Source organism: Camellia sinensis, chromosome 12 (assembly GCF_055761805.1).
Source record: "Camellia sinensis isolate YWXY chromosome 12, ASM5576180v1, whole genome shotgun sequence".
In the NCBI taxonomy this organism is placed as follows: Eukaryota; Viridiplantae; Streptophyta; class Magnoliopsida; order Ericales; family Theaceae; genus Camellia; species Camellia sinensis.
The window spans coordinates 65,789,854-65,817,000 of NC_138972.1; the positions used below are offsets into that span (position 1 = coordinate 65,789,854).

Here is a 27,147-nt window from a genome sequence, read left to right on the forward strand (position 1 = left end):
ATGTTTAATCACTTTTTCACTTTGACCCCTAAAATTTATTTATTTTTACTTTGACTTTACATGTTTCAGGTTTTTTCCAATTTACTCTTAAAGTTAATTTTTATTAAAAATTAAATAAAAAATGACACATTAATAGCCACGTGATATAATAATATTTTATTAGATGTGAGTCACACATCTGACATAAATTTAAACTTTTTATAACAATATTTTTGTATATTATATGACAGTTATTTTGATATTTTTTTTTATTTAATTTTGAAAAAAAGTTAATTTTAAGAGTTTAGTGAGAGAAACTTGAAATACAAAGAGTTAAATTGGAAAAAAAATAATTTGAAAGGACAAAGTAAAAAAATAATCAAACATAAAAAATGCAAAGGGTAATTTATCCTATAATTTATTCTATTATTTTAATACAAAATTGTAGTATTAAAGAAAAAAATCTGATTAAGCATGGCATCAGCGTGGAAATAAAATTACATTATCAGTTGACAATTGGCCAATAGGAACGGTTCGCTTTCACCAATAGCTTCGGTTTATGGTGTCTCGGTGAGAGAGAGAGAGAGAGAGAGAGAGAGAGGAGGAGAGAGTTGTGGGTAGGGTTTATTGGGAAGGTGATTTTCTGTGCTTGCCCTAGCTCTGTTCGATAACCAATTCACCATCGTACGAATCGTCGTCTTCATCGTCGTGATCTCTCTCTTGCTTTGTCCTTTGTCACAATCCAACACATCGTAGATCCTCTCTCTCTCTCTCTCTCTCTGCGGTAAGCACCTAGCTAATATATGAATGTATCTATGTGCATATATCTATTTATTACATGTTTATACGTATTTATATTTGTTGCCATTTTTATCTCCTATCTCTCAAGAAACAACGAAAATTAGGTTAAAGGGTTTGGATTTAAAATTGGGTTTATATTATGATTGTCATTTTTTTTGCTCTTTGAATATAGCAATTATTATACTTATATAGCTATATCTCTGTTAAACCACCTGAGAGTTCTGTTTTGTAATTTTATCCGCAATTTGAGTTATGTTAGAGCATCTCCAACCGCTTACTCTAATTTTAATCAAATTTGACTAAAGTTTCATCTGATAGCACGTGTTTCAAAGCTAATTTTTCAAGTTTCATCAAACAACCGGTTGACTGGGGGACAACCGGGAATGAGCAAAGCAATGGGCCACTTTGCAAGTAACTGGTTGTCCGGTGTATGGTGAAGTGCAATGTCTCTCTCCAAAAATTTGATGAACACTGAAGCCTTCCTCGATTTGATGAAACTTTTACTTTTTCCCTCATTTGATATAGGTTTGATGCCATGGTTGGAGGAGAAAAAGTAAGCTTGTTTCATCAAATTAAATTTGATTCCAAATCTGAGTAAGCGTTGGAGAGGCTCTTATGATGATAATTTGTTAGAATCTCTTTAGTGGAGGGGAAGGACTACACTGACATAGAATGTAAACTGACATTGGATGCGGTAGTCAATGCCATAAGGAAAACAAGGTAGAAATAGTCTGATTCTGTTTTGTTGAAATCTTGCTCTGTTCTGGTGAGTTTCGGTGGTATAAATACAGGTCGGCAATCAGAATTTTGCGGTATCTTCCAGTACTCAATCTCTTTAAAAATGGACTGGGTAATTTGATATCCTAAATGGTAAACATTATTATATAAGTTGACCTAGATCCCCAAATTTGTGGAAGCCTATGAAGTTTGGATAGGGACATGTGGCACCACACTGGCACAAATTTTTCAAAAAATGGAAGACACGATATGTGAGGAACACATGCAAAATATATAATTTTATATATTTATTATATGTTATATATAAGGTTAAATAATTAATATATGTTATAAATGAATATTTAAGTCTAATATAATAATTTTAACCTCTAAAAGAGGAAAATGATATGAACTTACATCATTTCTGTTCAAACTTATAATGTGTTTCATGTGTGCCCAAGTGTTGGGAAGTATCTGACGAGTGTCATTGACACGACACGTTACATTCTTGGAAGTATCCGTGCTTCTTAGATGGAAGGTACTTAGTGCTCACAATTCGGTCATTAGCCAACTGCGATTTCTTTTTATATGATGTGTAGGTGCATAGAGATGCATTTTTTTACCTTGTTCTTAGTGCAGTTAACAGTGTTGTTGGCTCCTCATATTGATGCACTTTATGGATGATTCACTAATTAAACAGGCTTATATAACAATCTTAACTCATGACATCACGAGCTTTGAGGAGAAGACTCCACCATGGGGATGTCGATGGGAAAAGACACGAACATTTGGAGACATCAGGGCTAGATGGTTTGGATGAACCTTTACTTGGGAATCATGATTATGATGAGACATGCTCAGAGGTGAGTTTTTTGTTTCTGTCTTCCTTCTTTAATCTTTTAATCCTTTTATCCCTCTGTATTTTCTACTTGGTTTTTTGTTAACTAGGATGGAAGTATTGTGAATAAAAATGTTGTTTTATATGATTGATAGCTATCTATATTATAGGGATCCACACTTGCAGATATTTGGGACGATGAACGAAAGAGGGAACACCACCATTGGACACTTTTATTTTCCCAGTTAATTGCACAGTGGGCACAATGGTTAGGTATGTGATTGTCTTATAGTTTCTCAGCTAACACATTAATGTTTTTTTACCCTATCCATTGAAAAGGAGGCTAGATCAATTAGTTGGACTCTCATGGAATTACACAATAGCATATAAATAGATCATAAATTTTATCAGCTAATCAGCTTCCCTTTTATTTTATATTATCTGGTTTGAGGATCATTACCATGCAACTGTGTTGCTAAACTATATATTTTTGACATGCAAAGACATTGAATTGAAGGGGATTAATAATTGTGTTTGGTGTGGAGTGATATTTATAGTGCCATTAAATGAAATGAAAAAAAAAAATATTTATAGTGCGCTATTCATTTTTCAAGTAGTTTGGGTATGGTTGCATCCTCAACAATTAAGGTGTAGAATTAAGTCTTTCGTCATTTCATGTACTTTTGATAACTGTATCTGGGAGAAAATCCATTTTGCCCCTTTCATATTTTGATAATGGGTATGTGGATTTCAACCAACCAAACCATACTTGAAGTTTTAAGTTTTGTTTTGTTTTTTGTTTGTTTGTTTGTTTTTCTTTTTTTTAAACTCTTGTTCATATAGATATGTGTATTTCAACCAACCAAATCATACTTGAAGTTTTAATTCCTTTTTTTTAAACTCTTGTTCATATAGATATGTGTATGTATTTATCGGAAGAATCTTTATATAGGACATGTCATATGTAGTTATATATGACAAATTCTTTTCTGTTAGATAACTACATATTTCATATCCTTTTCTGTTAGATAACTACATTGGAAGAATCTTCATATATGACATAAGTTGATTGACAAATTCTTATAGGTCTCGGTTAACCTTTAGATGGTGTGGGGTGTTTGAAGACCTTCAAATGTGTTGATTGACAATTTCATTTGATTTTAATAGCAAATCTTGTAGTTGGATCTGGAACGCTTATTGGACGACTTTTGCCCTTTCCTTCTGCCACTCAAAATGGACCAACCAAGAAGCTTCTTGTGCCATCACTTAGTCCTTTACAGGTAAAACATAAAGACTACCAATGTTTCAGTTGATTGCAAATTTTGGTTTCATTGTGATTTCAGGTTATTGGAAATGAAATGAATGCTTAATGTGTTCACAAACCATATATGTTTGTAATAATGCAACACCTGGTTTTGGTGAAGTTCCTAGTTTTAAACTGTCACATTTTTTATAAGTCAAAAATACCCCCTAAAAAAAAATATGCAGCAACTACACATCACTATACTATAGTTTCAGGCAATCAAGGTCATGTCAATCCGAAGTGCATGAATCACAACTGACACACATCTAGGATGTCACTTTTCTTTCCTTTCCTCGTGACTATGGATTTCAAAATGTTCTATACAGTTAGCCTTATTGGTGATGCCCTATACCAATAAAAGAAGTCCTAACCAAGAAGACTAGAACTTTGGTTAGACAATTGATTTGATTTTCATATCCTTTGCCAATGTGCATAACTTAAGCTATAGTTTAGATGCTTCCTAACCAATTGATGCACATTTCTTGCCAAACATGTGATTGTGTTGTATTTATCTACTGGTGATAAGTCACTTGTTAATGCACTAATGGAAATGATTTGGTGTCTTGTTCTTGGACAATTTTTTTTGGGTGCCAGGACGACTCAAAATTGGTATCATATTTGAGTCTCGAGCTACAAAATAATATACTAAGTGTAGGCTAGGCTCTATAAAAATAAAGAAAAAGAATTATAAAAGTTAAACAAAAAAGAAAATGGAGCCATAAGAAGTAGACAAGACATGCTACTTGACTATTGTATAAAAAGTTCCAAAACACATATATTACGAAATAAGCTAGAAATAAATTATCGTCACCATTAATAGCCGCCTTCTCCATTCCCTAACCTCAGACCTCATTTATATTAGGGTTGTTCATATATTCATCCGACCCAACCAAACCGACCCATCATCTGCAGTTGATTTTGCTGAACCATTGGGTTGGATATGGGTGCTATTCTGTCCAAAAAGCGAGCCTCGATTTGGATATCAGATTTATAATATTGTACGTTATTAAAACTTGACTGATCAGATATTTATTGTTTGAAATTTGAGTACTTCTTAGAGTTGTTTCTCCTCTGTTACGTGCCACTCTCTTGATAAGGGAGCTTGTCACTTTACTAGTTCAACTTGTGTAGATTTTTTGATTACTCTTCTCAACTTCCAAGCTGTCACTTTATTATTTCAACTTCCAAGACTCCCTCTCCTCTCTCATTACTTTTGCCAGAGCCTTTTCTTCTCTTTATCACTCTTATTAATACCCCCTCTTTCTCTCTCTATCTCTTCTCTCTTATCAAAAGAGATGGAGGCTCTGTCTCTCCTTTCTCTTTCATTTTCTCTAGGGCTGAGCAAAGAATCCGCGAAATCCGTAATCCGATCCAGTCCAGTCCAATCCAGTAGGTTTGGATTGGTTTTTTGAATCCGTGGTTCGGTTCCGGATTGAAAAATTAAAAATCCGTAGTTCACGGATTGGTTCCGGATTGAATCCCACGGTTCCGGATTGGAACCGATCCGGACCGTATACAAATAGTTTATATTTTTATTATACACCCTCCTGCATAGTATCTTCTCTTATTTCATATAAAACTTAAATCCAAACCTAAACTTGCATAGTATCTTCTTTTATTACTTTTGTTTGCTAGTTTTTAGTTTTAATTTATAATGGTCTAAATACTTATGGTGGAACTAGTTTCTTTATGGTTGTTTAAATTTTAGAACAGTTTGTCGCTATTATGAAAAGACATATTGCTATTGTGAAACTAATATGATGCTATATTTATATTTTTATGAAAATAAAGTGTTATATATATATTTTTGTTATTTAATTATATAAATCCGTGGTCCTAAACCGATCCAATCCGTATTTAAATGGATTGGTTCGGATTGGTTCCACGATTTAAATGGATTGGATTGGTTCCAATTTTTCAGGATCCGTAAATAACGGATTGGTTCTGGTTTCACTCCAATCCGGTCCAATCCGGACCATGCTCAGCAGTGATTTTCTCACTATCATTCTTTGTATCTTTTTCTCTGTGTATGAGATGGCCGTGACGGAGAACATGGCGAAGATGGCAGTATCTGCTCTCTCTCTCTCTCACCCCCCTACAAAAAAAAAAAAAAAAAAAAAAAAAAAAACCTCATTCCCTCCATCTCCCTCTGATTGCCTTGGCCTAAGACCTTCATCTCCTCTTTCCTACCTTTTCTGATCTTTATCTGCTGAAACTCGTATACCCCAAAACCTTCATCCCCTTCTTCCTTCCCTTTTGATTTTGTTGAGTTGAGGAAGATGGATGAGTTGTGGTACTGACTGAAGCTCGACTGATTTTTTTGCCACCCAAAATGAATGGTTTTGAAGTAATGTTTGGATGAGTTTGGTTGATAGGTTCTTCAAATCGACGTTGTCGGTTTGGCTGGTGGGCAACCGGCACATCTGACCCAACCTTACTAGACCCGTGAATATTACTCATATCAGAATCTATGTGCTGATCTTATGCTCGGTCTTCCTCATTTTTCTCCACTCTTTCCATCGAGTCTCGTTGCTCATGTCAATGAGCTTTAGGTGTTGAAGAAGGAAGAAAATGAATGACCTTGCTTCCAAATTAGTGGTACCTAAATGCACTGCCTTGTAATATGAAAGATTCTTGATTATTATCATAACCTTTTCCTTGTTGTCTTGGCTTTTCTTGGTGGTTTGCTTGGAGTTGAGCTTATTGTGTCTAAGACTGTATAACTCACTCATCTCAATTCTCAAACAATTCCTTTTTGTTTTTTTTGCTATGTTTTGTAGTGGGTTAGTATCTCATCTTGGCCCATGTCAAGAATTGAGATAGGGATTACTAAGATGAGATGTCTTATTCTCAATTGAAACATTGAACTAAAAAATGCTATTTTCATGCCTTTCTGCACATGGTTGTGCTACATTCATCAAGGCTCTTATAGTACATCCACGACCACACTCTAAAGGCCCATATCATTCAGAGCCATTGTCATTTTTTGCAGGAAAGTTTGAATTGTTGTACCAAGAGACAGTATGGCTGTGTTGGGATGATGTTCATTGTGTGTTGGCTAGAGTCATGATTTTAGAAAAGGCCTCTTTTGCAACATCTATTTTTATTTGTTAGTGTGGGCCTATGGATTTCTCAAATTTAGACCTAAGAATCTTGAAAAATGTGTTTAATGAAAATATCTAAGTATTAAACTAGAGGTTGCAGGGGGTTGTTGGGGAGATGTATCCATAAATTAATCTGCTTTTGAAGGGAGTAAAAAATTTATGATTTGTTCTTGAATGAATGAAAGACCATGATGTGTTTAGTGTTCTCACTAAGTGGAAACATGTTATATTACATGTATAAAGGATGGAGTACAATATTGTGCATTTTTAGAATATGTTCTAGCATTTGTAGTATAAAAGCTGCAAGAGATCTCCATTGATCTGTTCTTGGTACCTTCATATGTTCTTTGCTAAAGGGATTTATGTTTTGTCTGCTTATATTCTATTAAAATGAGTTTGAGTTTACCATTTCTTCTTGTTGATGCTGTAAATGGTATGTTTTTAGGAAGTAAGACTCAAAAGTCTACAACAAAGGCTTCAAGTTCCCTTTGATGGTTCTCTTTTGGAGCATCAAGTAAGTCTTTATCCAATATTTGTTTTCCATTTTTCTTAGTGTGTGTTTGCCTAGCTTCTTGATATTTGCAACAATTTCCTTGTTTTATTTGTCTCGACTTCTTCAAGATTTTTTACCACAATTTGTTTTAAACTAGCAAAACAAAGCTATGAAATCAGAGTTAGTTTTTACTGGTATGCTACATCTATAAAAGTACTTCATAGGGATTTTGATAGGATTGTATGTTTCAACGTGAATGTGATTTTCTGATCAGAATGATAGTGTTCCTAGAAAATGTTAGTACCCTAGTGATTTACATTTTGGAGCGCATGTTCCAAAGTTTCATTTTTGTTCCAAAACGGTGTATTTAGCTATCCAAAACAATCCCAATTTTGTTCCCTAATATATTTCCCCAAACAATACGGTAGAAGGGAAAAAAAATTTAAATATAGTGAACTAAAATCTAAGTAGTGGAGTTTTTGTATGAAAAAACATAATTAATGGGTCATAATCCTCATAGCAATGTTTTGTTACATAATTAATTTGGAAAAGAAAAATAAAGTACATTTTATTGATTGTCTAATTGTAAGAGAATTTTTTTTCTAGAAGTTTGTTAAATTTTAGTAGTGTAAACCTAGGAAGCATGGATATGGGATACGGCAACACGGATATGGCGACACGTCAAAATCTGAAAAAGTAGGATACGGGGTATAGTGGGGATACGTTCGTAAAAAAAATTATTATTTATAATTTTAATAATGTAATATGCATGAAAATAAAACCTAAAGCAAATTAATATATAGCAAATTAATAAATAAAGAAAAAGATTCCTATTAAGCTAAGAGGAGTCTTCAAACATTCATAAAACATAAACATCGTCTTTACATGCCAACACTAAAAGCAAATTAAAAAAACTAGAGAGAATTCTATTAAACTAAGTCTTCAATGTCAACATCAACTTATTCCCCTTCATCTGTGAATATCACAACTTCCATATCTGGTTCATCAAGAGAAAGATTTACAATTTCAAGCAAGCCAGCACCCTCCAAAGAATCAAAGGCATCACCACCAACGTCCCATAACTTGGTATCTCCTTCCATGTATTGTCGACGACTTCTTGATAGAAGACGGAGATTGTTGTGGACAAAAATCAAATCTTCAGCACGTTGCGGTGTCATTTCATAGCACGATGAGGAACATGGTTGACCAAGCAACTTTAATGCCAAAGATTGAAGCATAGGTGCAGGAGCCCCATGTGTAAACCACCAAATAAATGGATCCAAAATTCCTCTATCCATCTTTGAATCAAAATCTCCAAATGTGTCCCAAACATCCTAAAAACTTGACATATTCCACATTGACCACCCTTCTCTCATCTTCATTTAGAAAATATTTCTTCAACACTTGTTTCTCATACTTGAAATTTTTTCATCTCGACGAGGGGAACGTGATTGGAATTTTCATTAAGCCATGTTGCACTATAAAACCTAAATTTTAACATAAAAATTTAAAATTAAATTATGTCTTTCGCATTAAAAGAATAAGGGTTAATTACATTTTATCTCCCGGTAGTTTAGTCTAAAAACTCATTACCTCCCTATCGTCTAGAAGTATGCACATTACCTCCTTATGGTTTAGAGTGAAGTGTAATGTTAAACTTTATTAATAGTTTTTGCAAAAAGTCTATATTGACCTTATTCTTTTATCCTATTTTTTTCTCTATGCCATCATAAACCTCAAAACCACACTAATTGATTTTTCTCCTCTCTCTCCAGTTTCTTTCTTCATCTCCCCCCCCCCCCCCCCAAGCTGGTCAGGTGCCCTTTTCTTCTCCATATTGCGCATTTTTTTTTTTCTTTTCTTCGTCTTTCTTTTTTCTTTGCTCAAGTACTCAAGTAATTATATGAATGAAATTGAGTTTCCCCCGTGGCTGCATTTCACCACTGAAATTGTGAGGGTGACTATTGGTTCAATGGTAAAACCTTGGTCTAATAACCTTGAGGTTATGGGTTCAAGTCATGGGGCAACCACTTTGTGCACTATGCCAAAAGTTAGGTATATATCCAATCTTTTCCCTCCCAAATACACATTAATGTGTACTAATTGGGCATTAATTTAATTTAATTTAATTTTTTTCTTTCTTTTCCATCACTACTGCATTTTCTTCTACCATTCACACTATTTTAGCAGCAGCCCATGAGAGGAATGGTGGTGGGCTGCTTGGTGGCCATTGGTGCCGCTGGCCACCAAAGTAGAGAGAGAATGTAGAGCCTGCCATTGGAGGCAGTGATGGAGATGAGAGGGAGGATAATTGGAGTTGGAGGAAGGAATGAGGAGGAAGAATGATGCGTAGTAGTGAATGGAAGGAGGAATGAAGAGGAGCAGGGAAGAAGAAAACAAAAGCACAAATGAAAAGGAAAAAGAATGGATAAAATGGTCATTTTATTAGCCGCACACTATTTCGCATGCTCATTTTAGTGCGTGTGACCCACACGCTGTTAACTTAAATAGAATCTGTTACTCTTGCACTTTACTCCAAATCATAAGGAGGTAATATGTACATTTCTAAATCATAAGGGGGTAAAATGTGTTTTTTGGCAAAATCACAAGGGGGTAAAATGTAATTAACCCAAAGAATAATGTCAATAAAGAATCTTATTTAGTAAGAGTATAGAAGTAAGTTGTTACCTTGGATTCAAAGAATGTGCAAGGCAATGAAGAGGAGTGTTACTTTTGGCCCATCTCTCAACCAATATACTGTGCACCACAGGATAAAAGCTTCACTTCTCATTATCCAACTTTCCTTCATGCCTAAAGATGGCTGCCTTCACCTTTTCAATCACTGTCCCACATCTTATAGACTAAATGAAGGCATGGTTTGTCAGTGTTACAAAACTTAAGCATCTCATAAATAGGCAAAGTGAAAGAGAATGTATTCCATCTTGTCCCACCACACATCATTCAATAATTTTTCCTTCACAGATGCTGCTTTCCCAATATCATTCTCTCTATAAGAAGCCCACTTGTCACTTATAACCATTGATTGGAGGCCACACTTTATAGGTTTAAGCTTTTGGAGCATAACAACAGCAGATGCATAGTGTGTCCGCAACAGCAAGTAACTTCAAGGGCACAAATTTGTTTAAAATAGCCAGCTGCATCGAATGATTCATGATAAAGTTTTTGACAAACAATACATCATCTACGCAAAGTGTAATCCAACGACATTCATCATAAGCAAAAGAACTTCCCCCTTTTCTTTTGGGGCACATATATTCTTTAGAGCAAGATTTGGTGTGTGCATGACACATGGTGTCCAAAAAATATTTGGATATTTACTTTCAATGAGCAAATCAGCTGCACTACACACGGGAGCATTAACAGTAATTACTTGAATGACATTCTGAGGTCCAACTTCTTCAATTGCTTGGCTGATTAAGTTGGAAATAAATTTTTTTTTTCTTTATACCCATTCTCACAATTTATAGCTTTCAAGAATATTGCCCCAGGTTCTGATGCTTCCATAAAATTAATAAGAGGTCTTCTTTTAGAATCTATCCATCCATCAGAAACAATACTCAATCCCTTTTCCTTCCACGATGATCTTGTTGGCTCCAACAACCTTTCTACATTAGCCCTTTCTCTTTGAATCAATGTTGTCCTTAACAAGTTATAACAAGGTGGTATATAACCAGGAATTGGATTGTTTGTAGCAAATTGAAAAGCACTCACATAATATGGGTTTGTAGATAAATGAAAAGGTAACCCACCATAATAAAACATGTGTTCAATCACAGAATGCAATTGTTCACGAACAGAAATGTTGAATGCCTTTTCTAAGGCATTACTTCCAGTAGACCTTCTTTTTCAAGACTCAAACCCTTCTAACTTAAATTCTTCACCACTATCTAATGCCCCTGAAGGGCTTGAACTTATTGAGTTAGATTGGAGAGTTGAAGGTGGCAAAGGAACATTTTTTGGCATAGCCATTTGTATCTGTTTCTTGGCTTCTTCAATTTTTCTTGGCATTTCAGCTAGGTGCTCAGGTGTTACCCTAGGGCATACTCTAATCCTATGGCCAGAAAGCTTCAACAAATGTGCCTTGACTCTAAAGTACGACCCCTTATACTCATTCTGACAATAATTGCATTTAAATTTTGTATTACCACATTTTCCACCCATTTTTTCAACTTTTGTAACATAACTCCAAAGAGGAGCATGATCATCTTCAATTGGTGTACTACCTCCACTTGTTGAACCATAACATCCCAAAGAACTCAAGTCCCAAAAATTAAAAATTTGATTAAGAAATACTAACATTAAATTTCCTAAAATTAAAAATTTGATAAAGATTATACTAACATTAAAACAGTGTAATAGTAATAGATAATGGGGAAAAAAAAAATCAAACCAGAGTAGAGCAGGCAGAGAACAAATGTGAGAGAGCGAGAGAGGAGTGAGAGAAATGGAGAACGAGAAAACAAAGAGAGAGAGAGAGAACCTGTTGTTTGTATGCTTCGATTTGTTGTGAGAGAGAGAGAGATAACTTTTGCTGTGATTTTTGCTTCGATTCTGTTTCGATTTTGCTTCGAAGTTGAAAACCAGATTTTTCCTTGACTTCGTCTTTGACTTGAGCTTAGGGTTGTTGAGGATCTGATTTGGGTTGTATATTTGCAATTCAAGTTCTTTTATTGATGGTTTGACCACAAGAAGTTTTGAAATTATGTTTTTTGCCCTGCCGTATCCCAAAAGTGTACTTAGAAAATATGAAGAAGAAGAACTCCGAAAAATATGAGGAAGAAGGAATATATTTCTGTTATATTCAAAACTTCTTATCTTACAAGACCAAATGACACTCCTTATATAGGAGATATTACAAACATCATCATAACCCATTATATGCCACTTACATATTATATATTACCACTATCTACCACTATCATATTATATACATGCCACTATCTACCACCAACACCACTATCATATTCTATACATGCCACTATCTACAACCAACACCACTATCATATTCTATACATACCACTATCTACCACCAACACCACTATCATATTCTATACATGCCACTATCTACCACCAACACCACTATCATATTATATGCATGAACACAATTTCCAGCACTCCCCCTCAAGCTGGTTTGAAGATATCTTCCATAGCCAGCTTGCTAGTCAGCTTATCAAATTGCTTCTTGTGTAGTCCCTTCGTTAGCACATCAGCTAATTGTTCACCTGTTGGAAGGTAGGTCATACAGATTATGCCAACATTGATTTTCTCCTTGATGAAATGTTTATCCACTTCTATATGTTTTGTGCGATCATGTAGAACTGGATTATGAGCTATAGATATAGCTGCTTTGTTGTCACAATAGACCTTCATAGGTGTCGGGTGAGAAAGCTTTAATTCTTCAAGAATTCTTTTAATCCACATTACTTCACAGATTCCATGGGCAACAGCTCTGAACTCTGCTTCTGCACTACTTCTAGCTACCACATTCTGTTTTTTACTCCGCCATGTAACTAGGTTCCCACCTACAAAGGAGCAGTATCCGGATGTTGATCTCCTGTCTGTAACACTTCCTGCCCAGTCTGCATCTGTGTATACTTCAACTTGAAGATGTCCATGTTTCTTGAATAGTAAGCCTCTCCCTGGAGTTCCTTTCAAATATCTTAAGATCTTATAAACGGCCTCAAAGTGCTCTGCCCCTGGTGAGTGCATGAACTGACTTACCATGCTGACTGCAAAGGCAATATCAGGCCGCGTATGAGACAAGTAAATCAATTTCCCTACAAGTCGCTGATATTGTTCTCTCTCTTTGACTTCTCCAGCCTTAGCAGCTTGTAACTTCAAGTTAGGTTCGATCGGAGTCTCCGCCATCTTACAACCAAGCATACCTGTTTCTCCAAGGAGATCAAGAACATATTTTCTCTGATTAACGAATATACCTTCCTTGGATCTTGCAAATTCCATTCCGAGGAAATACTTGAGGGCTCCCAGATCCTTAATGTGAAATTCTTTTGCGAGTTTCTCTTTGAGGGCTGCTAACTCTGCTTCATCATTACCAGTTAAAATGATGTCATCAACATAAACAATCAAAATTGCAATTTTACTGTTTTTTGAATGTTTATAAAATATTGTGTGATCTGCTTGACTCTGCGAGAAGCCACAACTGATAACTGCCTTCCCAAAGCGTTCAAACCACGCTCTTGGTGATTGTTTGAGTCCGTATAATGACTTGTTCAATCTGCATACTCTGTCACTTCCAAGTCTCTGCTCAAATCCCGGCGGTAGGCTCATGAACACCTCCTCTTCAAGATCACCATTGAGAAATGCATTTTTAATGTCAAGTTGATGTAGAGGCCAATCTGAATTTACTGCAAGAGATAACAGTACTCTGATGGAATTTATTTTAGCAACAGGAGCAAACGTCTCCTGATAGTCGATCCCATAAGTTTGAGTGAAGCCTTTAGCTACCAGTCTCGCCTTGTATCTCTCAACGCTTCCATCTGCGTTACATTTTATCGTAAACACCCATTTACACCCAACTGTTTTCTTGTCTTTGGGTAGATCAACTATCTCCCAAGTACCACTTCTCCTTAAAGCATTCATCTCCTCCATGACCGCTAATTTCCAATTCGGATCATCCAATGCTTCCTGTATATTCCTTGGAACAAACAAGTGTGAAATCCTAGATGTGAAAGCTCTATGGTTTTTAGACAGTCTTTGATAGGAGATGTAATTTGCAATAGGATGTTTAATGCAATTTCGGACACCTTTCCTAATTGCTATAGGTACATCAAGGTCGGAAATAGAAGGAATAGGATTACCTAAAATTTCGATGCCAGAACTCGGGTAGACATTCAGGTCATTAGGATGGACATTCGGGTCATTATTCCTCAGATGAAATCGCTTCCTAGTATAAACCTGAAGCTCAGGATTTAGATCATTTTGTAGTACTTCTCCCCCTAAACAAGAATCTTCTTGACTAGGCACCATAGAACTTGGTTCTCCTAAGTGATCATTATCAGACAGATGTGGTTTTTGTGTAGGATAAATGACATTGGGGAGCGGGATAGAAATATCCCAAAAACGGTCTTCTACTCCACTTGTCTCCCCCTGAAGAGAAGTGTTGGGGAAATAGGATTTTGTTTCCACAAATGACACATCCATACTCACATGAAATTTCTTGTTTTGAGGATCGAAGCACTTATACCCCTTTTTGTTTGAGGAATAACCCAAAAAAACACATTTTATAGCACGAGGGTCAAGTTTTGAACGAAATTGACTGGGAACATGAACATAGGCAGTACATCCAAAAACTTTGGCGGGTAAATCAGAAAACAACCTCGTGTCAGGAAAAAAAGTTTTGAGACAATCAAAAGGTGTTTTGTATGTTAACACCTTTGTAGGCATCCTGTTTATCAAATAAGAGGCTGTTAAAATTGCTTCACCCCATAAATATTTAGGAACATGCATGTAAAACATTATAGCACGTGCTACTTCAAGTAGATGTTTATTTTTTCGTTCTGCAATGCCATTTTGTTGAGGGGTATCCCGACATGTAGATTGATGAAAAATCCCCTTTTTTTCCAAAAACTCACCCAACTGCTCATTGAAATATTCTGTTCCATTATCAGAATGTAAAATACCAATTTTGGTTTGAAATTGGTTTTCAATCATATTGTAAAAATTTGTGAATAAATTTTTCACGTCAGATTTTTTATTCATCAAATAAATCCAACATAAGCGGGTATGGTCATCAATAAATGTAACAAACCATCTTTTACCAGAAAGAGTAGTGATTTTAGAAGGGCCCCAAACATCACTATGAATCAAATAAAAAGGTTTTGAAGCCTGGTAAGGTTTTGGCAAATAAGTAGAGCGATGAAATTTTGCAAAAATGCAACTTTCACAATGAAAAGAAGAACAATCAATCCCTTTAAATAATTCTGGAAATAAATGTTTCAGATAAAGAAAACTAGGATGTCCTAGCCTATAGTGCCATAGCATTATTTTTTCTCGAACAGAGATTGAACTGGTACTATTAAAGCTCTGAGCTTTTTTATTACTAACAGGTACTTCATCAAAGTAGTAAAGACCTTCAAGCATCCTAGCACGCCCAATCATCATCCCCGAGTTCTGGTCCTGAAATTCACAATGGGATTCAAAAAATGTAACACGACAATTAGAATCCTTAGATAGTTTACTGACAGACAAAAGGTTACAGGCTAAGTTGGGGACGTGAAGAACAGCGTTGAGATTAATTTTCTCAGTTAGTTTAATAAATCCTTTTCCTGCAATAGGTGAAAAACTACCATCGGCTATTCTGATTTTGTCATGACCAGAACAAGGGAAATAGGTACTAAATAAATGGGAAAAACTAGTCATGTGATCGGAGGCACCGGAATCTATGATCCACGGAGAGAAGTTTAGGCAAGAGAAGGCTTTAGGATTTCTACCTGTTTGTGCCAACAAAACACTAGGAGTACCGGTTGAGGAGTTGGATTTTATCAGCTTTAAGAGTTGATCAATCTGCTCTTTGTTGAAGGGACCTGAATCGGCTTCATTAGCGGTAGGAAAGCCACGATTCTTCTCTCCTTGTTTGCTGCTTTTCCAGTTGATAGGTTTGCCATGAATCTTCCAACACGTTTCGCGTGTATGGCGAGGCTTGTTGCAAAAATCACACCAGACCCGTGGCTTATCATCAAACCTGCGCTGGTAATTTGCAGCCTTGTTGGCCGCAGCATCGCTAATTAAAGCAGAAATTTCAATTGATTCACCATTACCTTTTTTCTTAAGCATGACGCTCCTTCGGCTCTCTTCCCTTCTGACTTCGGCAAATACTTCGCCAATGGATGGGAGAGGAGGTCTGCCACTAATTCTTCCTCGCACTTCATCGAACTCAATGTTGAGGCCGGCAAGAAACTTGTAAATACGGCTGTCTTCCACAGTTTTCTTGTGGTGGTTGCAGTCGTCAACCGATTTCCATTCGTATGTGTTGAAGATGTCAAGATCCTGCCACAACCTTTTCAACGAATTGAAATATTTGGTGACGGAATCATCTCCTTGACGAATCTCTCCCAACTTCAAAGTTAATTCGAAAACTTGAGATTGATTTCCTAGGTCAGAATACATCTGACTAACATTATCCCACAATTCTTGTGCAGTAGTATAGCACATGTAATTAGAGCTTATATCCTCCTCCATGGAATTAACCAACCATGTCATAACCATGGAGTTTTCAGCGTCCCAATTGTCGAACAGCGGATCATTAACAGCAGGAGCCTTCTTGTCACCAGTGATGTAACCGATCTTTCCTTGCCCACGGATATACATCCGGACAGATTGTGACCAGCGGAGAAAATTATCACCATTTAGGCGGATGGTGGTGATTTGGACAGAGTGAGAGTTGAACGTTTTCACCGGAATGGCAGCGGCAGGGGTTGAAGTGGTTTCGGACGTGACTTCCGACATGGCTATGACGGTTTTAGGGCTGCTGTGTTTTTTGTTGCTCTGATACCAACTTAGAAAATATGAAGAAGAAGAACTCCGAAAAATATGAGGAAGAAGGAATATATTTCTGTTATATTCAAAACTTCTTATCTTACAAGACCAAATGACACTCCTTATATAGGAGATATTACAAACATCATCATAACCCATTATATGCCACTTACATATTATATATTACCACTATCTACCACTATCATATTATATACATGCCACTATCTACCACCAACACCACTATCATATTCTATACATGCCACTATCTACAACCAACACCACTATCATATTCTATACATACCACTATCTACCACCAACACCACTATCATATTCTATACATGCCACTATCTACCACCAACACCACTATCATATTATATGCATGAACACAATTTCCAGCAAGTGTCCATAATGTATCCATGTGTATCCGAGCCATATCCAAAATTCAAAAAAAAATGGGATACTTTGTGGCCATATCCAGACGTATCGGACGCGTATCCGTATCCGATACGTGTACGTGGCCTAGTTCGGAGTATTTGTGATTCATAGGTGTAAGCTATACAAGTTTATGGTTATACATAAACAAAAACTATGGATATTGGTGTTGGGTTATATATCCAAAAAAAAAAAGAAAAGGATATTTGTGTTAGGCTATGACGTATGGGTAAAGGTACGGGTACGGGTACGAGTACTAGTATAATACAGGTATGTTGATACGGTAAAATCCAAAATATGTAGGGTACGAGTACGGGTACGACTTGGTACATTTAAAAAAAAAAATTTATTTTTTAATTTGGAGTATTGCAAAAATTGATTAAATGTTTAATTTGTTAAGATCTAACCTACAATTAACATTTAATGCCAAAACTAAAGGTATAAACTAAAATTAAATGTCATTATATTAAATAACTTACAAATCATAGCTTAATTTTAAAATAATCTTAAGCATAAAACTAAAAATAAAAAAGAAATCTAGTGAAATTTTTTTTTATCTCTGTAATAAAAGAAAATATTGTTTCGACTGAGATACAGTACAACTTGGGGATATACTAGGTACGCCAAACATTAAGAAGAAAAAATTTGGGCTTGTGTTTTGTGTATCCGGTTGGTACGTATGCAGAAGTACCATACATCGGTAAGTATTCGGTACGAGTATGGCATGTTTGTCAAAGTACCCATGCTTCATAGGTTTTGGTTTTGCTATATCTTCTATGTTGACAAGCTTATTCTATGGGCATATCCAACTCCCAAGTTCTTAATATTTCCAAGCTTTGTATTCAATTTATGGGCTGGTAGCAACATCAAATTTAAGCTAGGTTGGGGGGAGGGTTGGGAAGAGAAGGTGGAAGGCATGGATATTGGCTGCTCATTGTCTTATGTGGCTAGTTTGGTTAGAGTGTAATAGGAGGGTATTCTTAGGGGAGTTGCATACAGTGGCCTGGTTGGAGCGGCGTTTGTTTATTATGTTGCACAGTTGGATATCGTTGACAGTGGACCCAAATGTTTTGTCTTTTGTTGATTTTATAGAGGACTTGGTTCAGTAGTAGTCTTCATTGCTTCAGTTGGATATTGTTGCTTCTAGCTATTAGGCTAGTTTTTGTATTCTATGCATCGTTTTGATGCACTCTCAATAAAAAGTTTGCTTATTTATCAAAAACATTTAGCTGTCAACTTGTATCTTATTGAAATATCAAATTTGTAACTTTTGTATTGTTTGTTGATATAATGGTATGTGTGTCATATAATTCTCTAAGTAGCATATTCTTCTTCATCTACCATTTGAAATTGGAAAATAATAATGAATACGGTCAATCTGATCTAAATTACAAGAATGAATGGTCTAAAGTTTTGAGCACCGTGTGTCTATATTCTATTACCATTGTTGTCAAATCATGAATCAAATCGTGAATTGTATGATAATTTACTTTTATTTTAAACATTGTATGTATTTTTATCAACGATTCATTTAATTTCTGTTGCAACAAAACGATTCAAATTGTTTTTTGTTGAAACTTGTATTGAATTGTGAATTGTACGATTCTAACAACCATGACTATTACAATAGAGAAAGACTAGGGGTACCACCAAATTTTGGTAAAGCCACTTCCTTGAAGCTCCATCGCGGTTTTCCTCAACAAGCAAAACAGTAAATATGTAAAATAAATCTTACCTACAATTCAATTAAGATCAAATTCACATCAAACTCATTTATTGCTATACAACTCACATTCTCTTTGCAATAGTTGTTCAATTCCCACTAAACTCAAACTTCCTCTCATATTTCTAACACTTCTTCCTCTTAATAAAAGAATATTTATTTAATATAAATAATTAACAATATTTATTGAAGTTCACACACACAGTACATGCTACCCATCTAGTATGTATATATTTTCCCTTCCTAAGGAGGCAGAGAAGAGGAAAAGAGAGTTTATAATGATTAGTTCATTTTTTGTAATAAGAAAACATAAATGATGAATGACAATACAAAAAATGTGTAAGATGTAGGACAGCTAAAGAAACTTAGGCTAAAGCTGGTTGTGATTGATTTCATGGCTTTAGGTTTAGGAAAACTTTTAGGTCTATGATTTTAAAAGGCAGAAGAAAGAATCTAGGTCTTGTGTATGAAGAAGGGTTGAAAATTGGTTGAGTTTTACAAATAGGTTGTTGGATTTTGAGAAAGGTGGTTCTTGGAGAGTTTGGACAACAATCACTTTGCTTGGTTATACTTTTCCAAAAACACTTTTTAGAAAATTCTACTTTTTTGTTTTCCGTGTTTTTTTTTGTTTTTACTAAATTTTTTTAATATTTTAAGCAATTTTTTTTACTTTTTAGACATACCTAACATAAATATACCTAAAAAGTAAAAAAATTGTGAAAAAACATTTTAAAAATTCACTAAATACCAAAAATACAAAAAAAAAAATACAAGAATTCAGTTAATATTTTTGTATTTTCATGTATTTATTAATTTTTTAAAATAAATTTTCACAATTTTTTTATTTTTTAGATACATCTAAGTAAGGTGCATCTAAAAAAGTAAAAAAAATGTTTAAAATTTAAAAAATATTCACTAAAAACAAAAAACACGAAAACCAAAAAACTCAATTTTCAAAAAACTTAATCCAAAAAACTCAAACCAATCACACTAGTTTTAAGATTACCAGGTGTGGTATAATGCTCAAAGGGTAGGGGAAGGAATTAGCTTGTTTAGAGTTTAATATGTTGGTTTTCTGGCTTAATGAGGGGATGTTGTGGGGTTGTGAACAGTAATCCAAAAGCAAGTACTTGGTTTTTGCAAAAGAGAAGAATAACCCCAAGAAAGGGATCTCACGAATTAACTCAATCTGAACTCCATTAAAGAGGAAAATTACGTACATATTTGTAGGCTGCTAGTATTTTTGATTTTGTATTACGATTATGACTGATGAATAGAATTTGGATGATTTTAGACCTAATAAAAACCAGGAATAATAATTCATGATCCAGTAAAATAATATGATCTATTATAATCCATGGATCCATACTATTACCATGTCTAGTATGTAATTATAACATTAATATTAGAAAATTGTTTGAGATAGAGTTCTTCTTAGAAACTATCAATACCAAAGGTAATCAAAATTTATACTTGTTGCTTACATTTTGTACATGTATCTTATTGCATATCACTTGTATTGTAAAATATAGTGAAGGATGGGATACATATTGATGTAACTTGTCATTTTAGCAAGTAATTTATATTTATGTACTATGGTGCACAATATATTGCAACTGTGCTTGTAGTTATTGTGCTTGTAGTTGGATAGAAGTTAAATTTGTAGAATGGTTTGTGTTATCAAGATTAAGAATTGATAAAGAATTGTGCAAGAATTATAGGGGCCTAACAAACTCATCCCGGCTTTGTTCTTTTACCTTGAGGTGGACTCTGCATGGATTGCTGATAAAGAGGAACAAACTGATGGTGAAATATACTCTTTTCATTAAAGGTTGTATTTTTCATGTGGAGTTGTTAGTTGGGGATTGAGGGTCTTGATTGGATTTTAATTAGTGAGGCAAAGTCTTCTTGGATTGAGAGGCCTTCATGAGATGGAAGTTAGAGTGGAGGTTTTTGATTGTGAAAGGGATAAGAAGTTGTTTTTTGATTGAGATAGTTTTAATATGGTTGTATGTCAAAATTGTTGGGAGGTGGTTAAGGGTGAGATTTAATGAAGGTATTTGTAGAATGTTTTGAGAATGGGAGTGAGTCTTTGTACCACCAATGCTTCTTTCATTAGCTTGATCCCAAAAAGGAGAATTGTATGGAAATTGGTTATTTTAGACTCATAAGTCTAGTAATTTGTTTGGCTAGAATATTGAGAGTAGCTTTAGGTGATACCATTTTTATTTTTTTGGGTGCTTTTGTTGAGGGTCATTATATTTGAGAAGTGGCATTGACAGCTAATGAGACAGTGGAGGACTACAGAGCCCATGACAAGGAATGGGTAATTTTAAGGCTGGTTTTGAAATATCTTGTGATCATATATGGATTGGGGGTTCTTGGAATATGTTTTGTATAAGAATAAGAAAGGTTTTCATGAGAGATGGAGGACGTGACGAAATGAATATCTTGCTCCTTCCAACATTTCAGTTGTTAATCGAAAGATGAGAGATTCCTTTAGAGCATCTAGGTGTCTTTGGCAAGGGTATCCTGTGTCTTCATTTCTATTAAGTGTGGTGGCTGATGTCTGGAGTAGAATGGTTGATAGGGCGAAAGAGAGGGGATTAATTGATGGTCTTGTGGTTGGCAGATATTGTGTTTTGGTATTGCATATACAGTTTGCAAATGATACCATTTCCCTCAACCGTCAACATAGCCTCCCCCCCCCCCCCTCCTTCCTTCTGGTGAAGAAGATGAAATGGTCAATTTGCATTCTACTATTGGAGTGTTTGAAATAGTGTAAGGACTTAAGGTCAATATGAAGAAGAGTACAATGGTGGGGATTAATTTGTCATAGGATAGGTTGAATAGATTGGTAGACCTTATGGATTGTTCCATTGAATCACTACCAATTAAGTGTTTAGGGCTTTCTTTGGGTGGGAACCCTAGATATGAAGAGTTTTGGGCACTCTGATGGTGAAAAAGATTAGGAAGAGATTAGATGGTTGGAAGGAAGCTTTGATTTCTAAAAGGGGAAGCTTTGATTTCTAAAAGGGGTAGCTTTACACTAGTCTAGTCAATGTTGTCCAGTATACGTATCTACTATTTATCCTTGTTTAGAGTCTTGCTGGGTGTTAATAAGATTGAGAAGGTATATTGAGAGATTTTCTAAGGGAGGGCAGTGACAAAAGGAGGAAAGACCATTTGGTCAATTGGGATGTAGTTTCCCTCCCTAATAGTGAGGAAGGACTTGGTATGGGTCACATCATTGAAAAGAATATTGCATTGCATGGAAAGTGGTTATGGAGAATTCCACAGGAAAGCAATTCCTTATGGCATACAACTACTAAAAGTAAATATGGGCTACAGGATAATAGATGGGATTCTTGTGTGGTTGAAGAAGGGACCTATTGATCCCCATAGAAATTTATCTATCAAGGCTATTTGCAATTCACATGTCTTGTTGTGGCTAATGAGTAGCTTATTTATTTATGGGAGGAATGTTTGGAGGGGTGAGAGTTCATTTTGTCTTTGTTTTGGCGATCTTATCACTTATGTAGAACTCATAATGTTTCAATTGCCTCGATGCTTTTATCCAATTCCACTCCAATTTTTTGAAATTTTCAGTTTTTTAGAAATCTAAATGTCTTGTAGATCAATGAGCGTTCCATGTTGGCAGTTCTTGAGTCTCTTGGTACAATGTTTCTTTTGATAAAAGGATGAGGACCCTTTATTCATTTGGATTGTTCTCTTGCAAGTCATTTTTTGATAAGTTAATTGATGATGATCTTGATGTTTCATATTTTGCCCCTCGCAAGATGATTTGGAATACTTCTGAGCTTTTTAAGGTTAAAGTTTTAGCTCTCAAGAAGTTTAATACCAACGTTACAGTTCCAAAGAGAAGAACAAATTGTTCCTTACAGTCTCAATGGTGTATGTGTAGGGGGTGGGTTTTGATAATTTAATTTTGCGTTGTCTTTTTATTGTGTGGATTGGGAACTTCATGCGTCTTGTGTTCACTTGGTACATGTTGATCTTAGAGGTTTTGGCTCGATTGAAAAAACTCAGGCTCTTTGGAATTGTGTAGTATCATCTGCTGTTTTTTTGCATCGTATTGTTGGAAATGAATGCTAGAATCTCTAAAGGAAAAAGGAAAGATTTGGAGGACTATGGATGAAGATTCATTTCTTGGCTTCATTTTGGGTTTTGGTGTATCCTTTTAAGGAGAATCCTTTATTTTTCATCTCCATAGATTGAAGGGCTATTTGTAGTTTGTGACATCTTTTGTATTTTCTTTTGTTTTTAGGAACCTCTTGTCTCCATTTTTTCTTTCTTGTGTTTGTATACTTCGTTTTCATCTTTTTATTAATAATTTTTTTTTTGCTGATAAAAAATAAAATAAAACTCATGCACATATCGATTTATGATGTTGTACACATTTTCTTGGTGTTTTTGCATATAGTATGCTTCCAGTACTAATTGTAGATGTAGTTAGTCACTAACAGAATGTGTAATAGGTATAATAATTAGTTAGATGAAGAACAATTCCCCATTTCAAATTGTTACAAAAACTGATTTTTGGGTTGTAGGATGCACTTAAACAACTATGGAGGTTAGCTTATCCTGATAGGGAACTCCCATCTCTTAAATCGGAGCTTTGGAAGGAAATGGGTTGGCAAGGATCCGATCCTTCGACAGATTTCAGGTAAGTGGAGTAGATACTGGTTTGCACTAAGATTTTTTTTTTTTTTTTTTTTTGTGAACCAATATTAATTTTTTTAATACTATTTTTTTAGGGGTGGCGGTTATATATCATTGGAGAATCTTATCTATTTTGCTAAGACGTACCCGGTTTGTTCACTTTCCTTTTCATTGTCATGTTTGTACTTGATTATCCTTTGTTTTGAAGTAATTGATATTACTGCATTATTTTTTTTTTTGGGTAAGCAGTGATTCAAGCTAAATCATTGGTGCTTTGTCCTTGCTATATGGTGTTGGCTGTTTTAATTGCATTTTTGCTTCTAGCTTATTTGGAATTATATCCTTCTGTTGAAGTATGTGCTTGTGATTTTTATTCTTTGTTCTTTTGTTTTCCTATAACTTCTTTTTGTCAGTATTTCATGTTGTTTGTGCCCCTTATTGTGGCTTGTTTGACTCAAATAATCCCAATTCTTTCATGGTCTCGCCATGGTAACTAGGAAGAATGAATACACTAGCTATTTACGATTTAGAATGTATGTTTTTAAGTGTGGTATACTGTTGATTCAAAACAGTGTACTCATGCAAAAGGGATGTATTTATTTCTTGTACTTGGGGGGAAGGGTACCTAAATTGACTTGAGATGCTGTAGATTGGCATGAGATGCTGTAGGAAAGCTCTCTCCAATAATATCCTGTTTAGTCTAGCAATACCCCTTTTATAGAACACTCAACTAAGAAAAGCTCTTTCTAAATTTTATTAATAATCAAAACACACTAATTTGCCTCTAGCCTTGGAACTTATTTATAGTAGACATGTTGTAATCTGACTAGGAAACAATAAACTAAACTTGAAATTAATAAAGAAAAACATAAATTTACCCTCTTTTTTTTTTTTTTTTTTTTTTTTTTTTTTTTTTTTAAGTGTTGAGAAAACCTAAAGAAACATGTAAACTGTTTTGAAAATGCACAGTTAGACAAAGTTAATAGGTAATTTTTTTTTTATTTAAAAAATGGAAAAAATGTGAAAATGCAAATTTGACAGCCTAAATGATGGAATTTGCCTGGAAACTAACTTAGTTCATAGCAAAGGTGTGAGTTTTGCTCATTGGGATGTTATCGATCGAACATGGGCCTTTTGAAAGCCCAAGAACTATGGGCGCAGACATAAAATATGGGAAGCCACTCTGGGATATCCATGCACATCAGTTTATATAAATTGTTTTTATGTTCAACGCATTATTGAAATATTGGAATCTTAATAGTCATTGGTATTTTGACATGTTAATAGGCCATTAGCTTTAGTTGTCATGTCTCACTGTTAGGGGCTCCAGGTGTGGCATACTATATTGCCCCTCAGCTATGTTTTGAATACATGAGGTTTCAGTTCCAGGCCATTCAAAGGCTATGTATGATTATCTGCCACACTATTAAACGATTCCCTAGGTAGGGCTTATTTCATTGTCTGGTAAATTTTTGTAGACTTACTCTGCTATGTTTCAGTTTGCATACTACTTTTTGATCACATCATCTGTGATGGCACTGTGATTGTATTTCTCTACTTGGCAGAGATCGACTCTCTGCACTTCTCAAATCTGTGCCATCCTGTCATTCCATTCTTTTGCACTTTTCACCTCTCCAATATAGGCCTTGTTTGATAGGGTGCTTATTTCTAGCTTATTTCAGCTTTTAGCTTAATTTAAACTATTTTGATATGTTTGGTTCAGCTTAACAATACAGATTATAACTTTTTGTAAGTCAAAAATCAACTTATTTTTTAAGTGGGGGAGGAGAAGCTTAATTTATAAGTCAAAAATCAGCTTATGTTCACAGCTATAAGGTATAATCTGTTAAGTTATAATCTATAATCACTTTCTCACAGCTCTACCAAACGGGGCCATATTCATGATTTCTTGGTGACTTTGTGGGGTTTTTTTTTTTTTAATTTATTTTATTTTAAGTATAGATTTTTTTTAATGTTCTCTACGATGTTCTTGTTTTTTAAAACATGATAGGACTTGTATGATTAAAAATCTATTGTTGGTGTCATTGATAGTTAATATGGAAATCAATAGTGGAAGTAGTTTTTATTACCCTTTTGTTCTTTTAACAGGAAGCATTTCAGAGCTTGTTGCACAAACGAGATGGAAGGAGAGCTGAGTGGGAGTATCCCTTTGCTGTCGCTGGCATCAATATGTCTTTTACGTTAGTGCAAATGTTGGATATTCAATCAGGTAATTGATTAACTAGATTGAAGAACTATTCACCAATAATTAGTGCTTTCATTATTAATGACCATTATGTAGATATGTGCAACGTGAGATCAATGTTTAATGATAAAAAAAGTAATAAAGTTCTTAGCATGTTTCTTTAATGAAAAATGGCGCTTCTTGTATTACTTGGTGTTGGTGAGTTACAAACCGAAAGTCATTGTTCTAACAAACACGCATTGTGTTTGTCTGATGCAAACCATGTGTGTAGCAGAGTTAGAATGGAGTTTGAAGTTTTGACAAGCCAATTTGTAAAGACCAGGCCACGTATGGTACTTTATTTTCTTATAAATGTTGTTTGTGGAATAGGAAAGTGTAGAAAACACTTTACTGCTTCCGCATTTTAAACTAGTAATAGATAATAGATATAAAGCCTAACCCCCTGGAGTTGGTGTGTGAAGTAAATTCGATATGGTATGGTACGACATATTTTAAAAATATTTTCTTTAAAATACGGTAACTGACTTATAAAGAAGTGGGATTAACTGAATTAAAAGTGAAGAGATTACAATGAGGCAAGGCAGACATGCACACTGAAAGTGCACACAGAGACTGGCGTGCGCACATGCACGCTGAAAGTGCTCTCACCCATTATGTTGTATTTGCATTTTTTATCTGCCAAGATGACTGCAGTCATAGGGAGCATTATAAAGTAGTGAATAGTTTTCTTTGCTATAGTTTGAATCTTGATTTTGAGTTCTTTTTGAGCTAAGAAATTATTGAAGAGTGACATACTAAAGTTGTGAATTAATTTGATGGTGTAATTTTTTGCAGGGAAGCCAACTACTATGGCTGGAATCCGATTCTTAGACTTACTAATCGAAGATGAAATGGCGTTTGACAACCTTTACTGCATTGCTTTCCAAATGATGGACGCTCAGTGGCTTGCAATGCGTGCTTCATATATGGAATTTAATGTAAAATTTCCAGTGTCCATTTTTGTCTATTGAGAATTACAATGTATGTTTTGTCGCTGTTCTTATTTGTTATATACATTGGATTTTTATTTTTGTTTCTTCAGGATGTTCTAAAGTCTACAAGAACACAGCTAGAGCGTGAACTTGAGCTTGAGGATGTCTCCCATGTGAAAGATTTACCGGCATACAACCTTTTGAAACGATGATGTGGGCTAAGTATAGTTTGTCTCGAAATTTTAGTTTTCCATTTCTTCTCTTTTCTTTTTCTTTTTCTTTTTTGAAATTACAGAAAACTATCCCATCTGAGATATGTCATAACTTTATAAATTCTCTTCATTATATAAAAAAAAAAAAAAGAGATCAACTATTGCAACA

General features: G+C 34.9%; 1 protein-coding gene across 7 annotated transcripts; it reads left to right on the forward strand.

Moving 5' to 3' along the window:
- Positions 1-454: 454 nt before the first annotated feature.
- LOC114288783 (ELMO/CED-12 family protein) lies at positions 455-27,147 on the forward strand. 7 transcript variants are annotated; one of them, XM_082898842.1, is made up of 11 exons: positions 462-763; positions 1,959-2,035; positions 2,198-2,360; positions 2,506-2,608; positions 3,503-3,615; positions 7,188-7,256; positions 23,478-23,593; positions 23,685-23,739; positions 25,699-25,819; positions 26,630-26,772; positions 26,877-27,147. In XM_082898842.1, exons 3-11 carry the CDS (start codon positions 2,220-2,222, stop codon positions 26,976-26,978), a joined length of 963 nt encoding a protein of 320 aa, XP_082754968.1. In that variant the 5' UTR covers positions 462-763; positions 1,959-2,035; positions 2,198-2,219; the 3' UTR covers positions 26,979-27,147. The 7 variants fall into 7 exon arrangements, with proteins under 7 accessions (XP_082754967.1, XP_082754968.1, XP_082754969.1 ...); XM_082898846.1 differs by having other exon boundaries at positions 502-763; positions 2,522-2,608; XM_082898844.1 differs by having other exon boundaries at positions 505-763; positions 3,515-3,615.

Coding starts and splice junctions, on each gene's coding strand:
- LOC114288783 (XM_082898841.1), top strand. CDS start 2,220: ATGACATCACGAGCTTTGAGGAGAAGACTCCACCATGGGGATGTCGAT. Junction 23,740..25,698: donor ATTTTGCTAAGACGTACCCG/GTTTGTTCACTT, acceptor TTCTTTTAACAG/GAAGCATTTCAGAGCTTGTT. Junction 26,773..26,876: donor CTTCATATATGGAATTTAAT/GTAAAATTTCCA, acceptor TTGTTTCTTCAG/GATGTTCTAAAGTCTACAAG.